At 41.2% G+C, this 23,275-nt stretch overlaps 1 protein-coding gene across 1 annotated transcript in view; it reads right to left on the bottom strand.

Moving 5' to 3' along the window:
* The window catches only part of kcnab1a (potassium voltage-gated channel subfamily A regulatory beta subunit 1a), a 116,826-nt gene extending 101,559 nt beyond the window's left edge, over window positions 1-15,267 (bottom strand). The window contains exon 1 of the mRNA XM_083913972.1: window positions 14,767-15,267. Coding sequence (XP_083770098.1) covers window positions 14,767-15,029 — 263 coding nt within the window. The 5' untranslated portion in view covers window positions 15,030-15,267. The remainder of the gene's footprint in view (window positions 1-14,766) is intronic.
* Window positions 15,268-23,275: the final 8,008 nt, after the last annotated feature.

Here is a 23,275-nt window from a genome sequence, read left to right as displayed (position 1 = left end):
GGGGCCCTTCTGTGTGGAGTTTGCAAGTTCTCCCCGTGTCTGCGTGGGTTTCCTCCGGGTTCTCCGGTTTCCTCCCACCATCCAAAAACATGCACGTGTTAGGTTAATTGATGACTCTAAAATTGCCCGTAGGTGTGAATGGTTGTCTGTCTCTGTTCGTCTCTATGTGCCCTGCTATAGACTGGCGTCCTGTCCAGGGTGTACCCCGCCTCACGCCCAATGTCAGCTGGGATCGTCTCCAGCCCCCCGCGACCCCGACAGGGACAAGCGGTTGAAGATGAATGAATGAATTAATTAATTAATTAATATTTGAGCACTATAGTATCACAAAACGTGTGGAAACTTCGAAAGTATTGGTGCACCACAATGGCATAATGTTTTATAAATGTAAAAAGAACAATACAATGTTATAACAAGCTAAGAAAACTGTACAATGTATCCTGATTAAAGAGACTAATCAGACTTCCTCACATTCAAGTGACTCAAAAATGGCAGATGGTGGAGGCGTTGACTAACAAGCTGAACCCTCGTTAATACAATACAACAAGAGTTGCAGAGAACGCAAAAAAAAAGAGCAAAGAAGGAGAATGATAGTGGCGGAGGAAACACCAAGGTGAACCTGTGCCGGATCAGGGTCGACATGTGCACTGGCTCTGTTTCTGAAGCTTTTTTTCTTTTAAACAACTCTTAGTAAGTGGCTGATCTCTGCTTTTCTAACACAGTTCACTAACATTGTTACACAGCGACCGTTACTGGCCCGATTAGATAATTAGCAGTAACATTCACCACATCAGCCTCGAGGAAATGTTGAATGTATACCTGTATATTCTGAACTGAACACAGTAAGTTGTCACCATGACCTACATGGCCAGGATGCACATTAACGATGAAGTGAACAAACGCACAAAGACACACACACAGAAGCTCCTTCACAAGTGAAAACACACACCCACGCCCCAAACACACACACACACAGACACACACACACACACACACACACAAACACACACACACACACACACACACACACACACACTCATGAATAATAAACTGTAGGGCATGTAAGGACGCTGTGACGCTGAGGCTCATATCTGCTTATACTTTGTCTCTTCTTCCTCTTCTCATCTGTGCTCTTTGTATAATTTTGAATGAAACCAAAAGATGGAAAGTGTTCACTGTGCATGCACTTTTGCACATCTGTCTTCGCAAAGTACAAAATTGAATCCACTCAGCGAGGATAAGTGAGGACATTTTTTAGGGGGATACATTTGAATTCATTTTAGGGATAGTAGTTGAGGTAAGGAACATCTTACGATCTCTATGTTGTTGTTATAATATTGGATAGTTTAACCCTTTCAAACCCCTATCAATCAGATATGAAATAATTAAGGGTTACTAAGTAAAATGATTAATATGAACAACAAATAAGGATTATAATTTAGAGGAAAGTTGTTTTCTTTCTTCCTTTTTTTTGTATTGTTGATATTCTGGGTTATTATATCTTAATGGACTGTATAGAATAGGCAAAAATTAACCTTGGGCTTCAGTCTATTCCTTTTTCAGCTACCGATTGTAAACTTTTATTATGTGAAATAATTAAAGTTTTTAACCGAAATAAACTATTAATTTGATTATTCATTCATTGAAGTATTCAAAAAGAAGAAAAACTCTTAGGTGGAGCTGTCATGATGGTAGGGATGCTACGATATGAGTTTTAAATATCACGATTACAGTCTTGCAGTTTTCACACTAATTAAATCAAGGAGTGTATTATGCAACACTATGGAAGGAAAAATACACACAAGCATTCTTTTAGTCCTGTACATAAAACATGTCTGCGTATCTTATATTGAAAATAGAGGCTTCAGCACATACTGATAGAACTAGAGTTACATCCAAGTAACTACATATCCCCTAAAGATCCAGTTGTGAACTACTCCATCCAAGTCTCAACGGTTAGTTAAGGTTGTATTTTTGATCTAGACTTGGGTATAAAGGGTGGATGATTATCTCAAAGATGTTTGAACATATTCAAAGTGTTGGCGGACTGGAACTCCAGGTCATTTTGTTGATATCCAAAATGCTCCCAGGATATAAGGCTGGGATGTCAGTTCCCTCTGACATTATCACAGCTCTTCTTCTAAACCAGTGCCTCTCAAACTTTGTACATGACATACCAACTCAGTTAAAATCGGGTTCTTTCGAGTACCACCACTAAGACCAATGTTAATATACAGCAGCATAGGCATACACTATTCAGCTACGAACAGGAAAGTTTATTCCTAATCAGAAGATTATTTATTATTGCCACGCTGTATGAAGAGGTAGCATCAGAACTGACATGTCAGCGTTTTCAAACCAATCATTTTACCTCTGCTGACCCTCTTTCATCACAGTTTAGCTCTTAATTCGGCTCTAATTACACGACTGAACTATTTGATCAAACATACCAAGAGGTGTCATTGATTTCCTACCTTCCAGTTACCTTGCATTCTTAAAATGTGGTTGAGACTCTGTAGGTAACCTATCACAGCTATGGTTTAAAGGGGCGGTACAGGAAATGCTTAACTTATTTTAAATTACATTTTTAGGATCCTAAAAGTTTAAGTATTTTCTTAGTATTATATAAATTTGTTTCTTTTTTTATTTTGGAGATTCATTCACGTACCACCAGAAAAAGCTCGAGTACCACCAGTGGTACAAGTACCGTAGTTTGAGAACCAGTGTTCTGGAGGATTCAGGTGAGTGAAACGACGACTCTCTCACGCACAAAGCAAACCGGAGTACACACACCTTTTTCACAGGGAATCAGGACAACATGAATATCGTAGCTTCTAAGTCATAAATAGACATTTTTTCCTTCAAATAGGTTGGGTTATGAAACGCTTCCACAGACTTTATCATGTCACGACTCACCTCTCTACAGAGCCAGGAGGAAACTCACTGGAAGGTCACTGAGGGCGCTTCACTAATTTGCATCTCTCCCTTTGGGGTGTTCATAGTATGTTTTTAAAAAAAACGTTTCAAATCAATATTTTATCAGGAGTTCTAGGCTTGTTAAATAATATTTCCCCTAATTGAAATAGATTTTCTCTCCTATTAGGTTGTGTGAGTGTGTCAATGTGGACGGGGACCCCAGGACAGGTCTTGACCACTGACACGCTAGAGTCTCCTTGACCTGAAAAAGGAAGTAGGCAGCCAGCTGTTTTATTAAGTTACCATGCACACACACACACACACACACACACACACACACACACACACACACACACACACACACACACACACACACACACACACACACACACACACATATCCCAAGGTCCCAAGGTGAAATGGTAAGAGCACATGGCCATATGAGCTCCCATAGCCAGGCTGACCCAACAGGGATATAGAGTGCCATCACACTACCCCCCCCCCCCCCCCCCCCCCCCCCGACTCACCCCATCTCTTTCTATCATTTGTGGACGCAGAGGGGTCATGGAAAATTCACACTCTATGCTGTTATTTCCTCTGCACCAACACAACAAGTTTAGGTCCTGTTATTATTACACTGATTGTAATATAGTCAGATATGTTTGCAGAATATAGCCACAGAATCCGTGAAGAAAGCTCCTGGGGAATGAACTTGCTGTTCAAATTACCAAATAGTACAGTACAGCTCATGGAAATGTTAAGCCAGCAGTCTCTCCCAATATAAAACGCACATGGACATTTCTAATCCACACTGTGGAGTCTAATTTGGACATCGTGCCATCTTGGAAACCATCGGTTACCTGTCTAATAACAATTTGGCCTCTGGGGGCAACAGCTAATATTTCTGGCTTTCCGTTGTAGCCAGCAGATATCCGGGCCAAGACTTCCTCTTCTGAGTGGCAGTCATCGTTTAGGACCGATAAGCAACTTAAGATATCAGATATCTGCACATGAATGCTTAATAAATAATAACAAAAAGCTGATAAAAACACTAAACTGTCGTCAGATGATAGACGATGGGTTCTGTGACTGGAAAGCAGACACAGAGCATTGATGTTCAGGCAACTTTAAATTTAATAAAAGTTAGATTAAATCACAAGCTACAACCAACAGCAGAAACACAGAATGAAATGCTTTATTCAAGATCATTTTTCTCTACTGGAAACAGCAACAACAGAATGAAGCCAGAGCAGATCCACGCTTGTTTCTAGCCCGGGGGCTGAGCAGTGATCCACAATGTCCCAGTCACACTCACTCAATCCACTCGACAATATGATGCTTTGACACGGATAACAAACGAGAAGAGAAACAAACACACAAGACAGTGGGTCTCTACCAGTGGCCAATAAACACTGTCATGAAGTGGATGATATTCAAAACAAAAACTAGTTAACACTTAACATGAGCCATGTGGAGGAGGATTTCTATTCAGTGCTGTATATGCTTGATATTGATGATTCATGGCTCTGGTGCAGTAATTACTTAAAGTGAAATCCCAGCGTTAAAATCATCCCAGGGTCTTTTTTCAGCAAATGAACTCATGAAATAAGCCATCGAGACATTTTTTTCGTGTAACAACTATTAACGGAGAAATCCAGGACAGTCACTAACAGCCGGACGTGTTTAACACTGATTAGATCTGGGGCTGCGCGGTGAAGGCATTAAACAGCTTTTTTAACCAATAATGTAGTAGCATGATAACAGTCCCTACAAATAAAACCAAGCCCCAACAACGTAGTTAGTGAGTGTTATGAAAGACTAAGTCCATGCAAGTCAATTACCAAATGCAATCCAAAAAGGAAGGAGCCCATTGATGCTTTCATGTGTAGGGACTCTTCTCATGCTACTGCAGAGGTTTGGTGTTATTTTGAGCAGTGTTAGTGGTTAAAAAAAGCCGTTTTAATGCGTTCACCGTGCTGTCCCAAGCTCATCAGTGTTGTTAGCCGCATTTGGCTGTTAGCGACTTTGCGGGATATGTCCGTTAAAAGTTGTTTCATGGAAAAAAATGGTCTCGACGGCTTATTTGATGAGTGTATTTGCCAAAAAAGAACATGGGGTGATTTTACTCCTGAATTTCACTTTAAGTGTCCCATATTGTAAAAAGTTCTATTTCCAGATCTTTTAATTGTAAAGCAGGTCGAGGCGCTATATAAAGATGGTGTATCCAAACTCTGGACCCACAGCGAAGTACACACCGCCTGTATTCAGAAACTTTAAAGGAGGACTTCCTGTACAGTTGTGATGTCACACTGTCTCACTAGTAGAAACCCAAAATCCAAGTATGAACCTGAACATGAGTACAATAAAGGACCTTTAAAAGCACTGCTACTCCACACATTATAGCATAAGCATTAGTATATTTACAATACACATGTGAGTAAATATCAAGGAACAAATGTCCAAGATAATGATGAATAATGCAGTGATTGTGCCATGATCGAACTAAGAAAATGTGCGCTCAAGTTAATGTTTTGGGTTTCATAGAGTTTGTTCAGACTTTGACGTATTCAACGAAGTGTTGCGCCACAGGAATGATTTGCGTGTGAATTTGTGTGCTTAGTCGAGCTTGTGACATGAAAAATGTGACACATTATGAAATGAGTGCAGACTCTCTTTCTGTTTATTTTAAAAAAGAACCATTGAGTAATGTATCAGATCAGAGTTACTATATTCTATCCCATACTCATACAACACACTGACATAATCATGAGCCCTCGTAGAGCGTTTTTTGGTTTAGTCTTGACTGTAAAAAGCAAAACTTCTACTGAAATGGAAGAGCAGGCTGGTCTTTTTCTGGAGGGGGGCTAAAGGAGACAGGTGCAGAGGGTGAATACAGGTATATCCAGACAGACAGTATAATGTTTTTTTGATTAAAGCATGTAAAAATGTTCAAGCAGAAACCCAAAACACAAGCATGAATCTTAAAATGAGCATAATATTGGAACAGATCATAACTTTTCTAAGGCTTTTTCCACACCTCAGATCTCCACTGTTGTTATTCCAGTAACTGTTGCGCTGTTGTTGTTGTTGTTGCTGTTGTTGTTGTTTTTGTTTTTTTATCTCCAATAAAACAATAAAAAAATGTGACCATACACATCCAGTAACTGACACAACATCGCACAATCAAAGCATTTTCAAACAAACTGTGGCCAAATAACCACAAGCCCACACCATCTATCCAGAGAGACAGATTCCTCACCGATAACATAAAGAAAGTTGATTCTGGAACCAAAGATGATAAAATAATGAGTATATCAACGAGGCAGAGGGACCTCAGATAAACACGCACTAAGAAACAACTAACTCAATCAACAGTGGGCAGAGACGACATCCCCGACCCACACACGTGAGGTTACCTGTAGACCATGCCTGTCTGGCTCTTGATGGTGTCGTGCAGCGCCAACGAGTGGAAGTTGAGAAACTCTTCCAGCTGTTTGAGCTGCACCACACTCTTGGATTTGTTTGGTGTCCACAACATCAGAGGAGCGTAGGGTCGCGGCCCCGTGGACGTGTGTCTGGCGAGCCTCCCCTGACCCGGGCCTTGGGCCTGGACTCCGCCCTGACCTCCTCCCTGACCTCTGGACCCCTTCTGCTTCGGGTTGGGGATGTCTGGGCATGTTGCTTTGTACAGGTACATCTTCCAGCTTTCTTCTTCACTTTATCCTCTCTTTCAGTCTCTCCCGTCTTCTGTGAGTCTGTCCCACAGACATGTACGCTCAGAGTAATCCAGGTAGGCCGCCTCGCCCACGCAGCGCTACATGGAGCGGAAGACTATTGCTGTATGAGTGTGTGATTAAAGCTCAAAGGAAAGTATTGCTCTGGATGAAGCTCCACATTATTCCTCTTGTTTAAAAAAACAAAAGAAGACATGCAGGGAAATCCAACTTGGAAAAAACGTAATTTGAAAAATAGAAAAACAAAAAAAAGAGTCTGCAGGCTGCAGGTCCACACAGGAAAAAACAGGCTTTTTCTTTACATGTGCTCCTCCATGAGCTGTGCCACATACAGTATGTTCTCTGTACTCAAACACACATGCAGATACAGAGTCACAGATAGCCCTCTCTCTCTCTCTCTCTCTCTCTCTCTCTTTCTCTCCCTCTCTCTCTACTCTCTCTATCACACAACACACACACTCATGCTGTCACTTTGCCCTCTGCTCAGCCGGTCTACATTATAAGCTCAGTTTGGTTTTGCTCCCTATTAAATGGCATGGGAATCTGGGACATTTTTTTCCCGCCCTCCCTCTCTCATTCCCTCTCTCTTTCTCTCTCTGTCTGTTTCTCTCGCTCCCTTCTTTTACCCCTCTTCTCTCCAACTCCCTCTTATCCTCTCTCCCACTCTCACTTTCCCCATCATCTCCCCTTTGTCTCTCAGTATTCCCTCTATCACAAGCCCTTTCACTTATTCCTGATTTCCTCTCCTTGTCTCACTTCCAGCATTTATGGCTCCCTCTATTTAAATTTCTTCCACCCATCTCGCTTATGTGTTCATGTTAAATTGCACGACAATATTGATTTTTTAAAATCTATTTCATCTGTGTCATTTATTTATCCTTCCCCCTCTTTGTCCTCTCTAAACAAAGTGTACTCTGGTGTTTCGCCAACAACAAACACATAAAATAAACACACACACACTCTCTACCACAAACTGAAGTTACGCACAATTGCACGCCGTCCGTGGGCAATTATTGTGTGATGAAGTGAAACACAAAAAACTGGGGAAGCCCCTTTCTTCTGGCCTGATTTCTCTCTCCCTCTCTCCCTCTCTCTCTCTCTCTCTGTACACATACATACGCACTTAATCTGTCACCTCTGGCCTCCTCTTGGGAGTGTTCGATGACATCACGTCTGGTCCTTTGGTGGATTGTGGGAATCATCCCATATCAAGACATTTTAGTGTAGACGCACAATAGCTGTATTTCCATTCATGTACTGTCACTCTTTCTTGCCAATCAGCCAACTGCTGACACACACACACACACACACACACAAACACACACACACACACACACACACACACACACACACACACACACACACACACACACACACACACACACACACACACACACACACACACACACATTTATCCTTGGTATTCAACAAATAATTTGGGCAATTGTTACTAGACCAAATTGCCCAAACATAGATGGGTCCAACATACACATGCACACCAAAACAAAGTGAATGTGCTGTTGAGGCTCTTTATCGTATACACGCAGTTTAAATTGTTCATCAGGATCAAGTTGCCTTTTTCTCTCCTGCGAGTAGGCTTATCAGATACCAATGTGTGACTGTCCTTCGTTTCTTAAACTGTAGGTCCAAACCCCCAAACTGGTTGTATGGACCCTGTAGCCCCGTAGCCAGAAAAAATGTTGACATTGCACATTTCTGCAAACCCCAGAAGTATTGGTGGGAAACTTTTGAGCAGGGTGGATGGCTGGGTCATAAACACACGTGACTTTCACCCAGGAGACTGTGATACGTGTCCCGTCCTGTGTGAAAGTGTAATGAAGAGTTTGTTTTTTTTTTACACCTGACTTGTTTGGAGCAGTAGTTCGGAAATCTGGAGCGTTTCCCCTAAACATCAGTTTGTTCGGGCATATATGGACATATAACCGCACTTGAATGCTGGACAAAACAACCAAGCAAAGATCGCCTAGAACGGGTGATTTGTCGTTTGTTTGAACACAAATGCAATTAGCCCAGCAACCGAAACAACTGGCTACCAGGTAGTTTTGGTGCCTAAACCTAAGTGGTAGTTTTAGTTTGAATTCAAACCTCTGGTGACTGTGTTGGTATGAACCTGTTTCTGGCATCTTGGAACCAGAGAACATGCTCAAAACAACCTCAATTTCTATTCTTTCAAAACTTGTGAAAAAATATGAACCTGTGGCAGAAACTGATTGTATAAACGCAAAGCAGACCAGGTGCATGCACAGTCACGCAACCAAACACAGAGAATTAGAGGAGAGAGGCTGAGGCAGAGGGGCAGCTGTGTCCATTGTGACAGGATGGGTGGAAAAACTGATCCTGCCTTGCAAAAGGAATGTCAGCCAAGCTTCTGCAACACCAGAGTGTGTTTACAGCGTATTTATAGCCACTAGAAGCATACACATCCATACACATGGAAGCCGAATCCAACAAACATTCAGCGCATGTAGTTAACTTCAACGTCACCACACCATAGTATTAATGCTGCTCTTACAATATAAAAGTCAGTATTTATTTTAGATTTGGATCACGTTTCTCTCTCTCGCTTGTTGTTTTTTTTGTCTGTTTGTCTATTTTGTTCCGTTTTATTTTGGCCTCTGGTGTTGAGAACAGTCACAATCTCCTTTGAGCCGCTCTGCATGTGGGGGGCAGGTGTGTCACTGGCAAGAATACCCCAAAAATCGGGAGAGGTTATAGAGTCAGGGGGAGAGAGCAAGGAGAGGTCAGTTTGGGGGGGTCCAGCTGGCAGTGCGTATGTGACTCCTGCACTGTAGGAAACAAAAGTGCAACTCTTTTATGCATGTCATCCTTTTACACTTTTTTACTTGTTTTTTCTCACTTCCTCTCCCCTGAACTGTTTACCTGTTTTCATTCTTAACTTTTTCCCATCAGCTTCATGCTCCCTGAGACTAATTAGCCGTCTTTTTTTGTCTCTTTCATTTTGCCCCCACCACCCCCACATTCACTCCTTCCAGGGAGTGAATCCCTTACAATAATTGCATATGTCTGATAATTACCCAGTGGTGCAGAGCGTGATAGAAACAGAGCATGTAGAGCAGCATACCATAGCACAATACTGCACACCTTTTCTGTGGATTCATTAAAAAAAACAGCTGAAGTTTTTGTCCATGTTGTAACCTCTCACTATCAATCTGTATTAAAAAAAAAGATTTCTGTGCTCTTTACTTGAATGTGAAAGCTCTTTCTATGCCATCTGACTCTATGGCAGCAATAATTATGCCAGTGATCAGTCTCCAGCCCTCAGGGACAGTTCTGCTCCTGTTTAACACCAGTGCGTTGGCCTACATTCTCCACTAAATCCTTTTGTTACGATCATTGAAAATCTAAACCAGCATAAAGCTGAAGGATGATCATATTATATTATATTCACTGTACAAAATACAATATATATACAATACACCAAGCGCAGCGTAAAGCATAATTTCAGCTGCACAAAGGCTATTATTTTTCTAAAGGTTTTAAATGATGGACCGAGGAGATAAACCACTAATCAATTGCATTTTGTGGTTTTGGCTAGAGTGAGGACACCATTATCTTGCTCTGGGCGATGGTCGCTGTTGTGTGAATCTAACCACTAATCTTGGCAGCCGCCGCATGCTTCATCCATCAAACTCTACTGCAACATGTGTTTTTGTTCTCCACACAGTATCGTGTTGCCACACCTTTGTGTCTGGTGCCAAAGGTGTGAGGAAATATAGATCTAATACCTGATTAGAGCAGGGCAGTGTTACTGTTTGCTGTCATTTTCAGTTCATCAAACTAAGTTTTCTTGCTTCTTGTTTTTTTGTTGTGGGGAAACAAACAAGAATTTGAGTTTGTTGGCAACTTTCAGAATTGATTTGCAGCAGAAAGGTGAGTTTTGTGAGTGTGTCAGTCTGCACTGGTGCTGCCGCTTGCTCATTAAAGGGATAAAGCATCTTGTTACTGACTGACAGTTGAATTGTTTAGTTTGACAGCAGTTAGTTGTTTGATAGCCGAGAGCTGACCCCAGTTTGCGGAAGCCAAAAGCAGACGCCATTTTTTCTCCATTTCTGAAACATGGCCGATATTGAAACACGTTGTTATTGCATTTATTGTCAGAATCTCTTTTTAATAAGTCTGTCTACCTCATTTTTGGGTTGCTTGCAATCCTTGCCAAAGCTGGAATAGTAACTTTTTCTGAAGGATTTTCCACCATTGAATCCGGGTTTCTCCATCTGAAGGGACGCACACACACATCTGCATTTATAGAACAGCAAATGGGAATGCCGTCTCTCTGAAACGACCTGTGATAGCCGGTCACAGGCTAGATTTTCTAGAGCCGGAAAAAAGAAGTTAAGTTTTTCCTCGGTTCACTTGAATTAAAATATGTGAAATGTTATTATTCTGTTTTTCTCAATGGTGCAAAAAACTGCCTAAACCAGCTTTGGTTCTTTGAGACTTCTGATGGAAGAGTGTGATCCGAAGACAGTAAGCCATGTGCGCACATTAAACAATACAAACAATAACAGACACCATCTGCTGACTGGTGTTATTTTTTGCAAGTAACAGTAAGTTAAATACAGTTTCTTTGATTTAGTGAGGCAGAAAACATTTGTTAAATTGTTAAAACATACATAAAGACAGTTAAGAGAATGAATAGTGCCAAAAACACATTAGAATTAGATTCATTTGTAGAAGGAATAAAAAATGCATATTTGAGGCTCAGAAAAGGCTATTTTTAGCTTAGTTATAAAAGCGTGGGATTTCTCTGGTTATATTCTGCCCCAATTTTTAGAATCACTGGAGGGCTAAAAAATCGTAGCAATTGTTCTGTTCCGAAATGAGAGAGAGAGAGGATATCCAGCCATCGCATGCTGTTTGGCATCCACCTCTGGGGCTCAGAGAAGAGAGCTGGCAGACAGTGTGTGTGTGCGTGTGTGTGTGTATCTGTGTGTGTGTGTGTGTGTGTGTGTGTGTGTGTGTGTGTGAGCCAAGAGCTGGCTGATTGGCAAGATGATGCTCACATCTTTTCTAGGTCAGAGTCAATCGTTGCGTCGTTCTCTCAAGCAGAAGACTGACTCCCCGTTATTATAATGGACTTCCAGTGATCAGACACTAATGATCAGCATTGATTCTCCAGAGGGATTTATGAAAATGTGTTTTATGTCCATGTGTGTGAGTATATACGTGTGCGTGCGTGAAGGAAGGTATAATCTACTCTTATAGTGATTCGCACAGTGTAGTCCTTTTTATTGGTCTTCCCACTGAGTTCATCACTTTGGAAGCATACCTATGAAACACAGTCAAATACACACACCCCTCACACTCCACATGCACCTCTCATTCTGTCAGTCGAGCCATGAAAGGCTGCCATCATAATCTTTATGAGCCTGTAAATAAGGAGCATGTGAAGTGCCACTAACATGTCAACAAACCAACTCGTAAAGCAATTCTTACCTTTCTTTCATTTTTACACTTTTCTTTTGTAATCTTAAAGTGCCTGTCAAAAGTACCTACCCCGGGTCCGCTAGCAGGAGTTTCCACTTTGACAGGCATTCCAGTGCACTTTGCCTAGTTGGAGGTCCGAAACGTCGGACGTCCCATGGCACTTGAACGCAGCATTTTTCTCTCAACGCACGAGTCAGGGGAGGAGGGAGCGTCAGAGGTCAGGTACTGGGAAGAAGGTGGGACTTTGGAGGGAAGTGTTGAGTGCTCTGACACATGCATGAAAGGTAAGAATTGCTTTAAATTAGAAGGCCAAATCTGAAATAACAACCTGACTGGTATTTGAAGTGTGTTTTGATTTGACAAGAGAGATCACTTGGAAAGTCACATTTTTTGCAAGAGCATTAACTCTTTGTAGGTGCTTCAGAGGTGGGGAATAGTATGGAGCGAGTTAAACGATACTATCCATAAAATCTCCATCTGTCAAAGGTGCTGTGCTGTGATTGCTGTATTTTAAAGTATACATTATCTTTAAGCTTATTTCCAGAATGGTAGCCGTTTTTTTTTTTTCTTTGGGTCATGCTAATTTGCAAGCAAGCATAAGCTTCTTTAAGCTTTCCGACTTAACTTAACATGCTTTAAATCATGTAAAACACTTAGCGTAAGCACCCTGGGTTAGCTATTGTAGATAAATATGTAGGGATTTACTTATGGGCCAACCAGAAAACCCAACCATCCGATTAGCTGGCTAGTTGACCAGCAAATCAATATGTTCCTTTAAATACATTTATCTGTAGTTAAAGTACCAATGTGCATGTTTTTTTGGCATTTAGCAGTGATTTTGCAGAACGCAAACAACTGAAACTACGATAGCAAAAACACAATCGGCCCTCTCTAGAGCCAGTGTTTGTTTTGACCGTTCTGGGCTAGGCTACTGTAAAAACATACTGTACGACACAGAAATAGATACTTGTAATGTCAACATCGACAGCGTTGATAATTTTTTATACTTCATATTTGAACTGAAAACATTAAATGAACATAGACACGTCCAGTCATCACGTCCCAAGTCTTTAACTTAAAAGTCCAAGTCGGGTCTCAAGTCGTTTATTTTCTGTCAAGTCAAGTTGCTCGAGTCCAAGTGTCAAGTCTACTTTCCATATCAGCACTGAATATTGACACTGTAGTGAACAGCTTTAATGTGAATAAATCAATGGAGACAAATGTGGTTTTAAAACAATGATGGCAACTTACATGTCAGCACCAGACAATAATAAAGCCAGCAGCCAATCACTTTTAAAGCCTTAAAAGTCCAATATAACATTCTTTTGAACATTTCATTGCATCCTTTTACCTCTCATATAAACAAAGCCAAAGCGATCACACAGCACAAAGTAGCTGCCAGAAATCTTAAATAAAGCCACATAATTTACATGTGACAGATTGAAGTTCATGTCAAAAATATCTTGCTGTTCCTGTCCCAGCTGAGCCGTGTATACAGTGCAATTATGTAACTGCCAACCAATTAATGTTCCCTAAATAGAGAACAAACAGGTTTGAACTATGAAATCTTCTGCTTTGCCGCTCTGTGAAATAAAATAGATCCATACATATTTATTTGGGAGACCTCAACATTCTGTCACCAGCCAAGCTGCACCCTTAATCATCCCAGTCTCTTGTCTCTGCTCCGCTTTGTTTCTCTAAATTAGAGAGTGAACAGAGTCCAAACCAGCAGGGAGGCTGGAGAATAAAGAGAGTGAGAGAAAGAGAGGAGATAAGAGGAAAGGAGAAAGGCTGGCCCGTGAATGTGGAGCTTGAGGCTTGAATGATTGGAATGGGGCACAGACGGATTAGCAACAAGAAAGGAGAGTAGAGCGACGAGAGGGAAGACATCGCAAGGAGTGGGGAGGGGGTAACTCAATACTGAAAATATCCGTGTGAGAAAACCAAGAGGGGACAGAGAAAGGGAGGAGATGGGAAAACAAGATCACCACCTCTTGCTGCACTAATGTTCTAACTTAGAAAAGTGGAAACTGTCGTGCACGTCACAGCCTGAAAGTCAACCCCCTGTTGGTGCTTTCTGTCTGTCAAGAATCAAAACAGTCCCTCCACTCTCCATGTGTTTTGTCACCATGGCGTTAGAGGATGTCAACACAGTCTAATGCGGCAAGACAGATGCTGGCTATTAGCATTACGGCCAGATCAGGTGACACAACTCTAAGCCCAAAGCCTCAATGAGCAGCATGACTCCTGTGACACACAATGCTCACAAATGAAATGATAGGACAGGAGGGGGACCGCTTGTCAACAGAGAGCACTGATGGTCCAGCCCAAAAATACTATAATAATCTATTATTGTATGCACAAATCATGTGTATTTACTGTATGTTGCACACACATGCACACCACTTTACTGACCGTAGTGCTTTGCAAAAAGCCTTTAATACTTGGCCTGTGTGTGTGTGTGTGTGTGTGTGTGTGTGTGTGTGGGCACTTGTGATTTATTTATCCATGGAGCCAAATGATTTTGTGCATCAACAAGCATCAGCTCTGTACAAAACATTAAGTCTTCTATCAGTTTGCACTATGTCAAGTGTGTCTTTCTCTCTCTCTCACACACACACTCACACACTCACAGGGCATAACTGACCTGTAGGGCATGCCAGTCTTATGCGCGACTGTGTCCTCTTTGCCTAGTCCAAACATTTTCAAGTACCAGTTGGTCTCAATCTCCCTGATCAGCGCCACCTTGTGTCTGTGCTGCACCCCCTGTCTCCCGGATGAGGAGCCGCGATTGGCATCCTGGGAGTTGCTGCGGTTGGCTTTCGTCCCGCTGAGAGAGGCCACCGAGTGTTTGCGGTGCGCGAGGTGCGGCTGGTGTCCGCCGACGCCCCCTCTGCTGGCTGCTAGCATGGCCCCAGAGGGTGCCCCCCTCCGCTCAAGGGCAGAGTTCAGAGAGCGAGGTGTAGAGGAGGAGCTGCAGGTTTCAAAGTGTTTCCAAGTCCTTGTTTTTGACTGATCACTCCGGCTTCAGACAGTGTTGCAGTCTTGTGACTGTCACACCGCTGTCTCTCTGCTTTTGGGCCCCCTTCTGCGCTTCTCAAACTCTCTACATTTGCTTTTGTTTACAAGCCTTTTTCTATCTGTTTATTCAGAGTTCTGTCTGTCTGCCTCTCTGTCTTTCCGTCAGTCTGTGCAGTGTGCTCTCTGATCTCTTATAGCCTCATCCAGCCTGAAACAGGATCCTGGTTTTCTTGTCTCGTCACCGCCGGCCCTGGCCTAAAAGGAGGGAGACAAACATGCCAGGGTGTCAACAATGTGCACACACCTTCACCCACACACACACACACACACACACACACACACACAGAGACACACACACACACACACACACACACCCTGCATGCATGAATGGTGTACACAGAAACGTCCAAGTGATAAAGCAACTTGAGAAATAACATGAATACGCACAAAAACGTGTGAGCACAGACACATAAAACAAACTGTAAAGTGTAGGTCATAAAGAGAAAAATAAATGAAAGATACTCTGCTTTTGAAAGTGGATTTAGGCAATAAACACAGTGGGAAAGTTTGGAGCAGAGATATTAACAATTATTAACACACACACACACACACACACACACACACACGACTCTATATTTACACTCCTCTTGGACCATTTCAGAGACTTGGAATCTTAACACCATTCCTTGTGTCATAAGACTCCAGACAGAGATACACAAATTTACATCTATGTCAGACATAACAACTTGGAAACACAGACATTTGGCCACACCCACTATGTTAAATATGTTATTATTATTTTGACTTATCGTTTTATGGTTGTTTGTTTTTCACTGTTTTATTATAACTGTTTTAACGTTGTTCAATTGCTGTTTGTTATTTTGTGTGTATTTTTAACTGTAAAAGCCCATGGCTAATGGTGATTTTACACTTAAATAAATTTGATGTGTAAAATTTGATTGATTGATTGAAATACACACAAACACCAGAGATCCTTCATGGAGTCCATCCTGACAACTTCCAAGCAGACTTTGAATTCTTCCTGTGGGTACTTTTTGGTGGCCACAGACGTGTGCAGTGACATATTAACTTTATTTTTGCCTGAATGCACCAGAGATTGACACACAAAACAGCAAGGCAGTACTGCGCAAAGAGGGGGGAAGGTATATTAAGTGAAGGTGAGCGGAAGGACCCAGGAGATGCACTTTCAATCATCGTTTGTGCGGCGGGGAGGGATTGCATGCTGATGAGATGCTAATTCATGTCAGGTACTGCAGGAGAGCTGCAGGAGGGGTTGGCGTGGCCCTTTACCACCTGACTCAACACAAGTTGAGTCAAATACACACAGAAGTTCAAAGTCAGTCTGTCTTAAGGAAAAGAGGAGGTTGGAAGAAGGAAGGAGAGAGTTTAGACTCAGTAGGGAGTTCATTCATTATGAATGATGGCTGAAAGTAAATTGCTGGCTCACCGAACCACAGCACGAGAATAAGCTTGGTTGGAGGTGCAACAGTGAGCACCGCATTTTACCTTTCATTTAATGTTGAAACAACTGTTTGAAATGTAATGCGAGCAGATCAAATAAAGTCAATCAAATCCTGAAGGTTTGATTACACATTAATCATTTTTAACTGCAAAGATGTCAGAGGACTCGTTTGTTGAAGCTCATGAAATTCACTCACTGAATTCTCATGTAAATAATGTTAATTGGATTTTATCTTGGTTAGTGTTGCTACACCTGTCAGCTACAACGTGTAAGTCTCAAAGAGATAGTCTTGTAAAGTGTGTCTTAAATATGCATGTGATGGACATGGTATCATGCTTAAAGACTGAGGCTTAAGCTGCATTTCCAGGGCAAAAGATTATATGAAACCAGCTTATGTGGAAGACATAAGTGGGGGTAAATAAGGTGGTCGGTCGCAGTATAGCAGTATACTGTAGGTACAACAAGGAAAAATGTAAGAGCATTCATTCATCCTGTTTAGCTGCTTATAGCTTAGATACTTGTTTGTATTTTGAGAGCATGATGCCATGTTTTTAACGTTAAATGGCTTTTACGAAAAGGACTGACCAATGTGTTGAGCTAATGTAACTCTATCTAACACGATGGCTGAGGTTCCTGAAGTGTAAACAAACCCAAACCCAATAAAAAAAAAGGATGGAGCTTGGATAAAACTCATGACCTGCTGCCACACAGAAAAATACAAAGTTGATGTGCTACTTTGAGCTAACGTGTTTGTACTCGACCATTAAACGGCTCCTTGTGGTGAGCCTGTGTGGTCTGAGGATAATAATAATAATAATAATAATAATACATTTTATTTGAGGGCACCTTTCATGACAACCAAGGTCACCTTACAATGCATGGATAGAAATATACTCAGAGTACATCAGAAGACAAGATGCTCTTATGGAGAGGTTGGTGTCCTCAGAGGTCAAGTGAATAGATCAGCGATGAAGTGTCAGCCCTGAATTATTCAGCCATGTAATGAGGCACTGATAGCTCACTGGATATGCCTGAGGGTCCTGGGGGGAAAGGTTGGGGTCAGTGCTGACTGGACAGTGTGAAGGAATGGAGAACAGACCTCTGTATGTGTCTGTGCTCGACAGCTAGTTTGTATCGGAATATGCTGGCGCTCTGCAGTTTGCTGCAGGGTTGTGCAGTGTCTTCTGAGACCATGTCATTGAGAGCTACCACATACTTCAATAAATACTTTCAAATAATAGAAATGAATCACCTTGCGGAGATTTTGTCATACCGTACCATTGCAGGTAATGCACATCAGTTTTGCCTGCTTCTGAGATTTTAACATCAACGTGATGAAGTACCTTCAATTGTAAGGTTTTTACTTCAATGGATACTAAAAAAGACATTGTGTGATTTTACATACTGTATACATGTGTTCTCCATTGATATTAAATCACATATGGGGTGATAGATACCACGATGTGATCCATATTGCCCATCCTTAACAGGCGTTTTACATTTGGGTGAAATAAGTAACACTGTTATAGTTTTCCAGGCTCTTCAATGTCTCAGCGTGAACACTTTCCAGTAATAAGGGTTCCCATTAGGTTATATGCAGTGTACAGGCTGTAAGCGCCTTTGTAAAAAACAACATATGGCATATTTATCAAGGTCAACTGAACCCAATCTGACTTCCCTGTAATGTCGTCATCACTAAGAGAGAAATCCTAGCATGGACAAAATTAGTCATTCAAGTCCTCGACCCTGAACCCTAAGACGCAAACTGATACACACACACACACACACACACACACACACACACACACACAACCACACACCAGCATGTGTGGTACTCTCTCTCTAAATACGTTAGTTGCTGTTCGATTAGTCTAATTATGACAGCACTACATTTATGCAGCAATGTTATACACTGGTGAGTATAAATTCTATGGAATCAGACTGAATTAGGCATCATCTCAAGTATATGCAGCAAGAGTTTATATGTTTATATGTATTACTTCTGTCTGCTTTTAGACTTGTTCAGAGATAATAAACTTTAAAGTTTACAGCATCCCTTCGGTTAATTAGTGATGGGACCTTTTCTTTAGTAAGGGGGCTGCACACATATTAATAGGTGCTAACATGAGTTTTGACGCAAACCTTGAAAAAAAACTCTTAACTGAGAGTTCACCACAGGTCAAAATCCTGACCGCCTCATTGTCAGTGCGTCTGTAGACATTCAATATTAACATTTGGTGAGAACAGTCTTTCTCAACACAGTGAAATAGAAACTCCTTACCTCTTCTTCTCTCCCTGTCTGCAATACCACTTGTAAAGCAGAATAAATCCTCACACATGCATATTTTATTGGGTGTACAGAAAGCATATTTGACTGCATCAATTCTAGCAGCACAATTATTTCAACCTTAAATGTTCTATGAATAATTCAACAATAATATTTCTCATTTTTTTCCCCCCTCATCTTAAAACGATCAATAGTGGCAGCAATCTGTCGTGTATTCTGCTCCCAACACAAAAGAAAGAAAAGAAAAAGAAACATCAGTCTGGGCTCTGCCGGTAAACAAACAGAGCACAGTTACAAATTTGCTGTTAGGTAAACACTGATTTGCAATCATATTAATAATAACTTCTATATCACCCTATATATATATATATATATATATATATATATATATATATATATATATATACAAGAAGATAAAGAAAGCAAATGTAATATGCTAAATTAATTATTACATTATTACATTACATACCTCTGCACCAGCTTGTCTACCTACAATAAAAGGTATGGCAGACCCATTGTGTCAAAATGATTAAACAGTAACACGTCAGGGTGCTTGCACTGTTTACACACCTGCTGCCTCTACTTATGCGACTGTGGCTCTCACCTCATTTGCTGATGCGCCCTGCAGTGTCCCAGGCCGTGCAACAATAGGTCTGAAAATGGAAATCATGTGCTATCACCTTCAGCCAACAGATCTCCACCCTGCTGAACTCCTGGGGGACATTTTGGAGTGGCATGTGAGATGGCCATGTCCACCTCCGTTATCCAAAAAACAAATGAGGGAATATCTGTTGGAAGAATGGCGTTCAGAGACATTTAGAGCGAGTATTGATATCCAGACTGGCAGAATAACTCTGGGTTGGGAAAGTTAAAGAGCCCCCCCAGCTGAAGACCCTGAAGAAATAAAGGTCCCATATTGTATAAAATTTGATATCCATGTCTATATAAATACTGTCAAAAGTATCAAAATGCTTAATCCACAGAGAAATACACAGCCTGTATTCAGAAAATGTGCCTTTAAACGAGCTGTCTGGACTTCTGTAAGGTTTGTGATGTCACAACTTTACTACAATATAAGTAGGAAGGTAATATGTCCTCTGCATGAAGCTGTTCTGCAGCATCAGCATCAGTTAGCATCCTCCCTCTGCTGGTATAAGCTTCAACATGTTTGCAAATACACACACACACACACACACAAAGCAGGGACACCTATAGGAGTGTAAACCGTCTCTATAAATCATTTTGAGTGACTACTAGTGGACCCACCCACCAACACACACACTGCAATGATTAATCACAAGACCAGGACTGCCCCATCTTGGGGATTAGCGAGGCACCTCTCTTCATCCCTTTGAGACGTTCTGTCTTTATTAAAACTTGATCAGTTCCTCTTCTTCAGCAAATACAGTTCCTCTCTGCAAAGTTAGCCGAACCGTTATTTGGAAAAGAAACAAATGACATTGGTTCTTTGGCTCGTTTGGATTGTGTCACACTCACTTAGTTCTTTATCAATCACTTGGAGAGTGAAGAAGGGAAATAAAAAAAAGGTAAGGTCCTTCAAGCGTATAATGTGGACGGGAACTTCTTGAAAGTGATCTAAAAACAACGCAGGCTAAATTAAAGTGTCTAGTGTTCCTTGAACAGTGCAGGAGGAAAATTCCAAATAGGTGCTGATGAGTGGTATAAAAATAAATAGGCCTGCAGTCAGTGTCACAACGGTGCTCTTGAGCTTGCATGTTGAAAACAGAAAAACATAAAGATATCAAAACACAGGAAATCACAAGGAAATCTGTTGACTTTATAAAGCAATAAAATAAAGCGTCAACGGGAAATAACTCCTGCAAGTTAACATTAGTGCGTGTACTGTACGTGCACAGATCTTGTTTTGATTTAGCACCACAGGTCCTGTCCACCCTTGTCAAGCTGACAATAAATTATAAACACATTCCTTCAGCGCTCCGTCACCAGGAGGATCTATTAGCTTCCACAGTGACAGCTTTCGGCTTCACAGATTCCTGGAGAGCCAAATGCTTCATGCGAGAGCGCACACACACACACACACACACACACACACGCACGCACACACACACACACACACACACACACACACACACACACACACACACACACACACACACACACACACACACACACACACACACACACACACACACACACACACACACACACACACACACACACACATACATACACACACACTTATGGTGAGCACAACACACATCTCAAGTACACAAACACAAAAGATAGGATAATAAGGTCAGCTGCCCACTAAAGCAGTTTATTTTTTAAATGTACAAAACCTGACACGATTATGCGAGGCACGGAAAAACACAAAATATTGCTTTATTGTCTTTTCCAATGAGGTTAACAAAGCTCACCATGAGTTACAGTATGAGACAGTCAGCGCACCCACACACATCAATATCACTCTCTGCCTCGTTAGTGTTCAGTAAAGTTTTTTTCTTTTTACGTGCTTCCTCTCATCTTGTCATCTTTTCAACACTGAGTCATCCATCACATGTATCGCGGCATAATTAATTTCTCTCCAACTTAAATTATTTCCAAAACAGTTTCGTGTTATTTCCTTTCAACTTCTCATCACTTTTTTACGATCTGTGAGAAACAGCAGAAGAATGAGAAGATCTTAATATAAAAAAACAACAATAAATGACAAAATCTTGTGAATATATTCCGCCAATGTAATATAGAATTTCTTTTTTTTTTTTTTTCTGTGATGTTTATCACCATCCATCTATCTATAAACTGACTCAGGGTCAGGGCTGCGGTGTCAACAGACAACCAACATGTTTATGATTTCCACAGCATCTTCCTCCAGCTCCCTCTGCTGGCCACAGATGTGACCCTACCCAGTCCTGGGTCCAGGGTTTCCACCTGTCCCATATTGAAAATTAAAATAAAATCCAATGTCTCCTACTAAATCATTAAGGGGCACAATTTATCCTGTATTTCCCTGCACACCTCACTCTAATGCATACACTAAACAATGTATGAATTGGCTCTTTAAAGTGAAGGACTCTCTGTCTACATCCCTGCCTTCCCAACGGTCTGTGTCTTTGTTGTCGTGGCATCGTGGCTGTCTTTGCAAGGAAGGAAGTTGCGACACATGATGAACATAGCGCACCACCTTTTTTGGGTGTGTGAGTGGGGTGTGGAGTAGTTGGTGAGAGAGGAGGGATGGTGGTGAGCAGCTCATGAAATTGATGACTTTTATTTTTAAAGCATCCTTGAAGCAGCTCTGATATCAAATGGTGCAAAGATTGTATGGGCCTGAGGTATGTGTCACCTCTCATCTGTTGTGTCTGTAAATATTCGATGATGTAAAGTGAAGACGCTTTTTAAACTGCACTGTTTTTGCGTGTAGACATTACTGTAATTAACTGTTACCATTTTCTTGAGAATGTGCTGCTTTTGACAGCCAAATTTAAAGTCCTCTTCAATATTAAGAGCATGTGCATTTGTCCCAGATAAACACATGAAAGTAATAGAGTACTTTAATTAGAAGAACCACTGGAACACGGCTCGCAACAAAGCCTCTGGTAAAGTACGGGTCAGTATGCAACCTCAAAAGCAATTCAGTTAGAGCCAGAATAATAACTAATTTTGATTTTGGAGTCCTCTAGACTCCTCTGTACCTCAGGTCTCGCTGCCCGGCCATGTCTCAGCTAGTGACAGCTAGCGTTGGTGTAGGTGTGAGTCTGTGTATCTGTGTGCCTGCATGGCTGTGTGTGTTTATGTGAATGTGTGAATGAACGTATTACATTTGTATGTGTCTCTGTGCATGACTGTGGGAGGGTTGGGTTCTTTTAACTTTCTTCTCCTGATTTTATTTGATGTTTCTCTTTTTTTTGTACATCTCTGTGAGGCACTTTGCGATACTTTTCTGTATGAAAAGCGCCATATAAATAAAGGTTGATTTGATTTGATTTGATTTGCAGAGACTATTTTTGTTGTAGCCTGTTGATCAATGTTATGAACTACAAAAGCAATATTTCAGAGTAAACTAAACTTTTCCTCTGCTCCCTCGTTTTTTTTCTCTTGCCCCTAGTGTGTCGTATTTGTTCCCTGAAGCTTCTCTAAAGGTTGTGTGGAAAAACGAGAAAAAAAGTGTTTTATTATAGCGACTGAAAATAACATTTATTATATGATTAGGAAATGTATTATGCTAACAGTTACATTCATTTGTTTCACATTGACGGGTTATTATGGTAAAAATGTTTTATTTTGAACGACATAAGCTAAATGCCTGTATGTCTACACATTAGGAAATGTGTCCAACAATGGATTTGCAGCTAGTGTTACAGCAGTACGATATCTGAGGTAAAA

This window comes from Echiichthys vipera, assembly GCF_963691815.1.
Source record: "Echiichthys vipera genome assembly, chromosome: 5".
In the NCBI taxonomy this organism is placed as follows: Eukaryota; Metazoa; Chordata; class Actinopteri; order Perciformes; family Trachinidae; genus Echiichthys; species Echiichthys vipera.
This window is presented reverse-complemented; position numbering and strand designations above follow the sequence as displayed.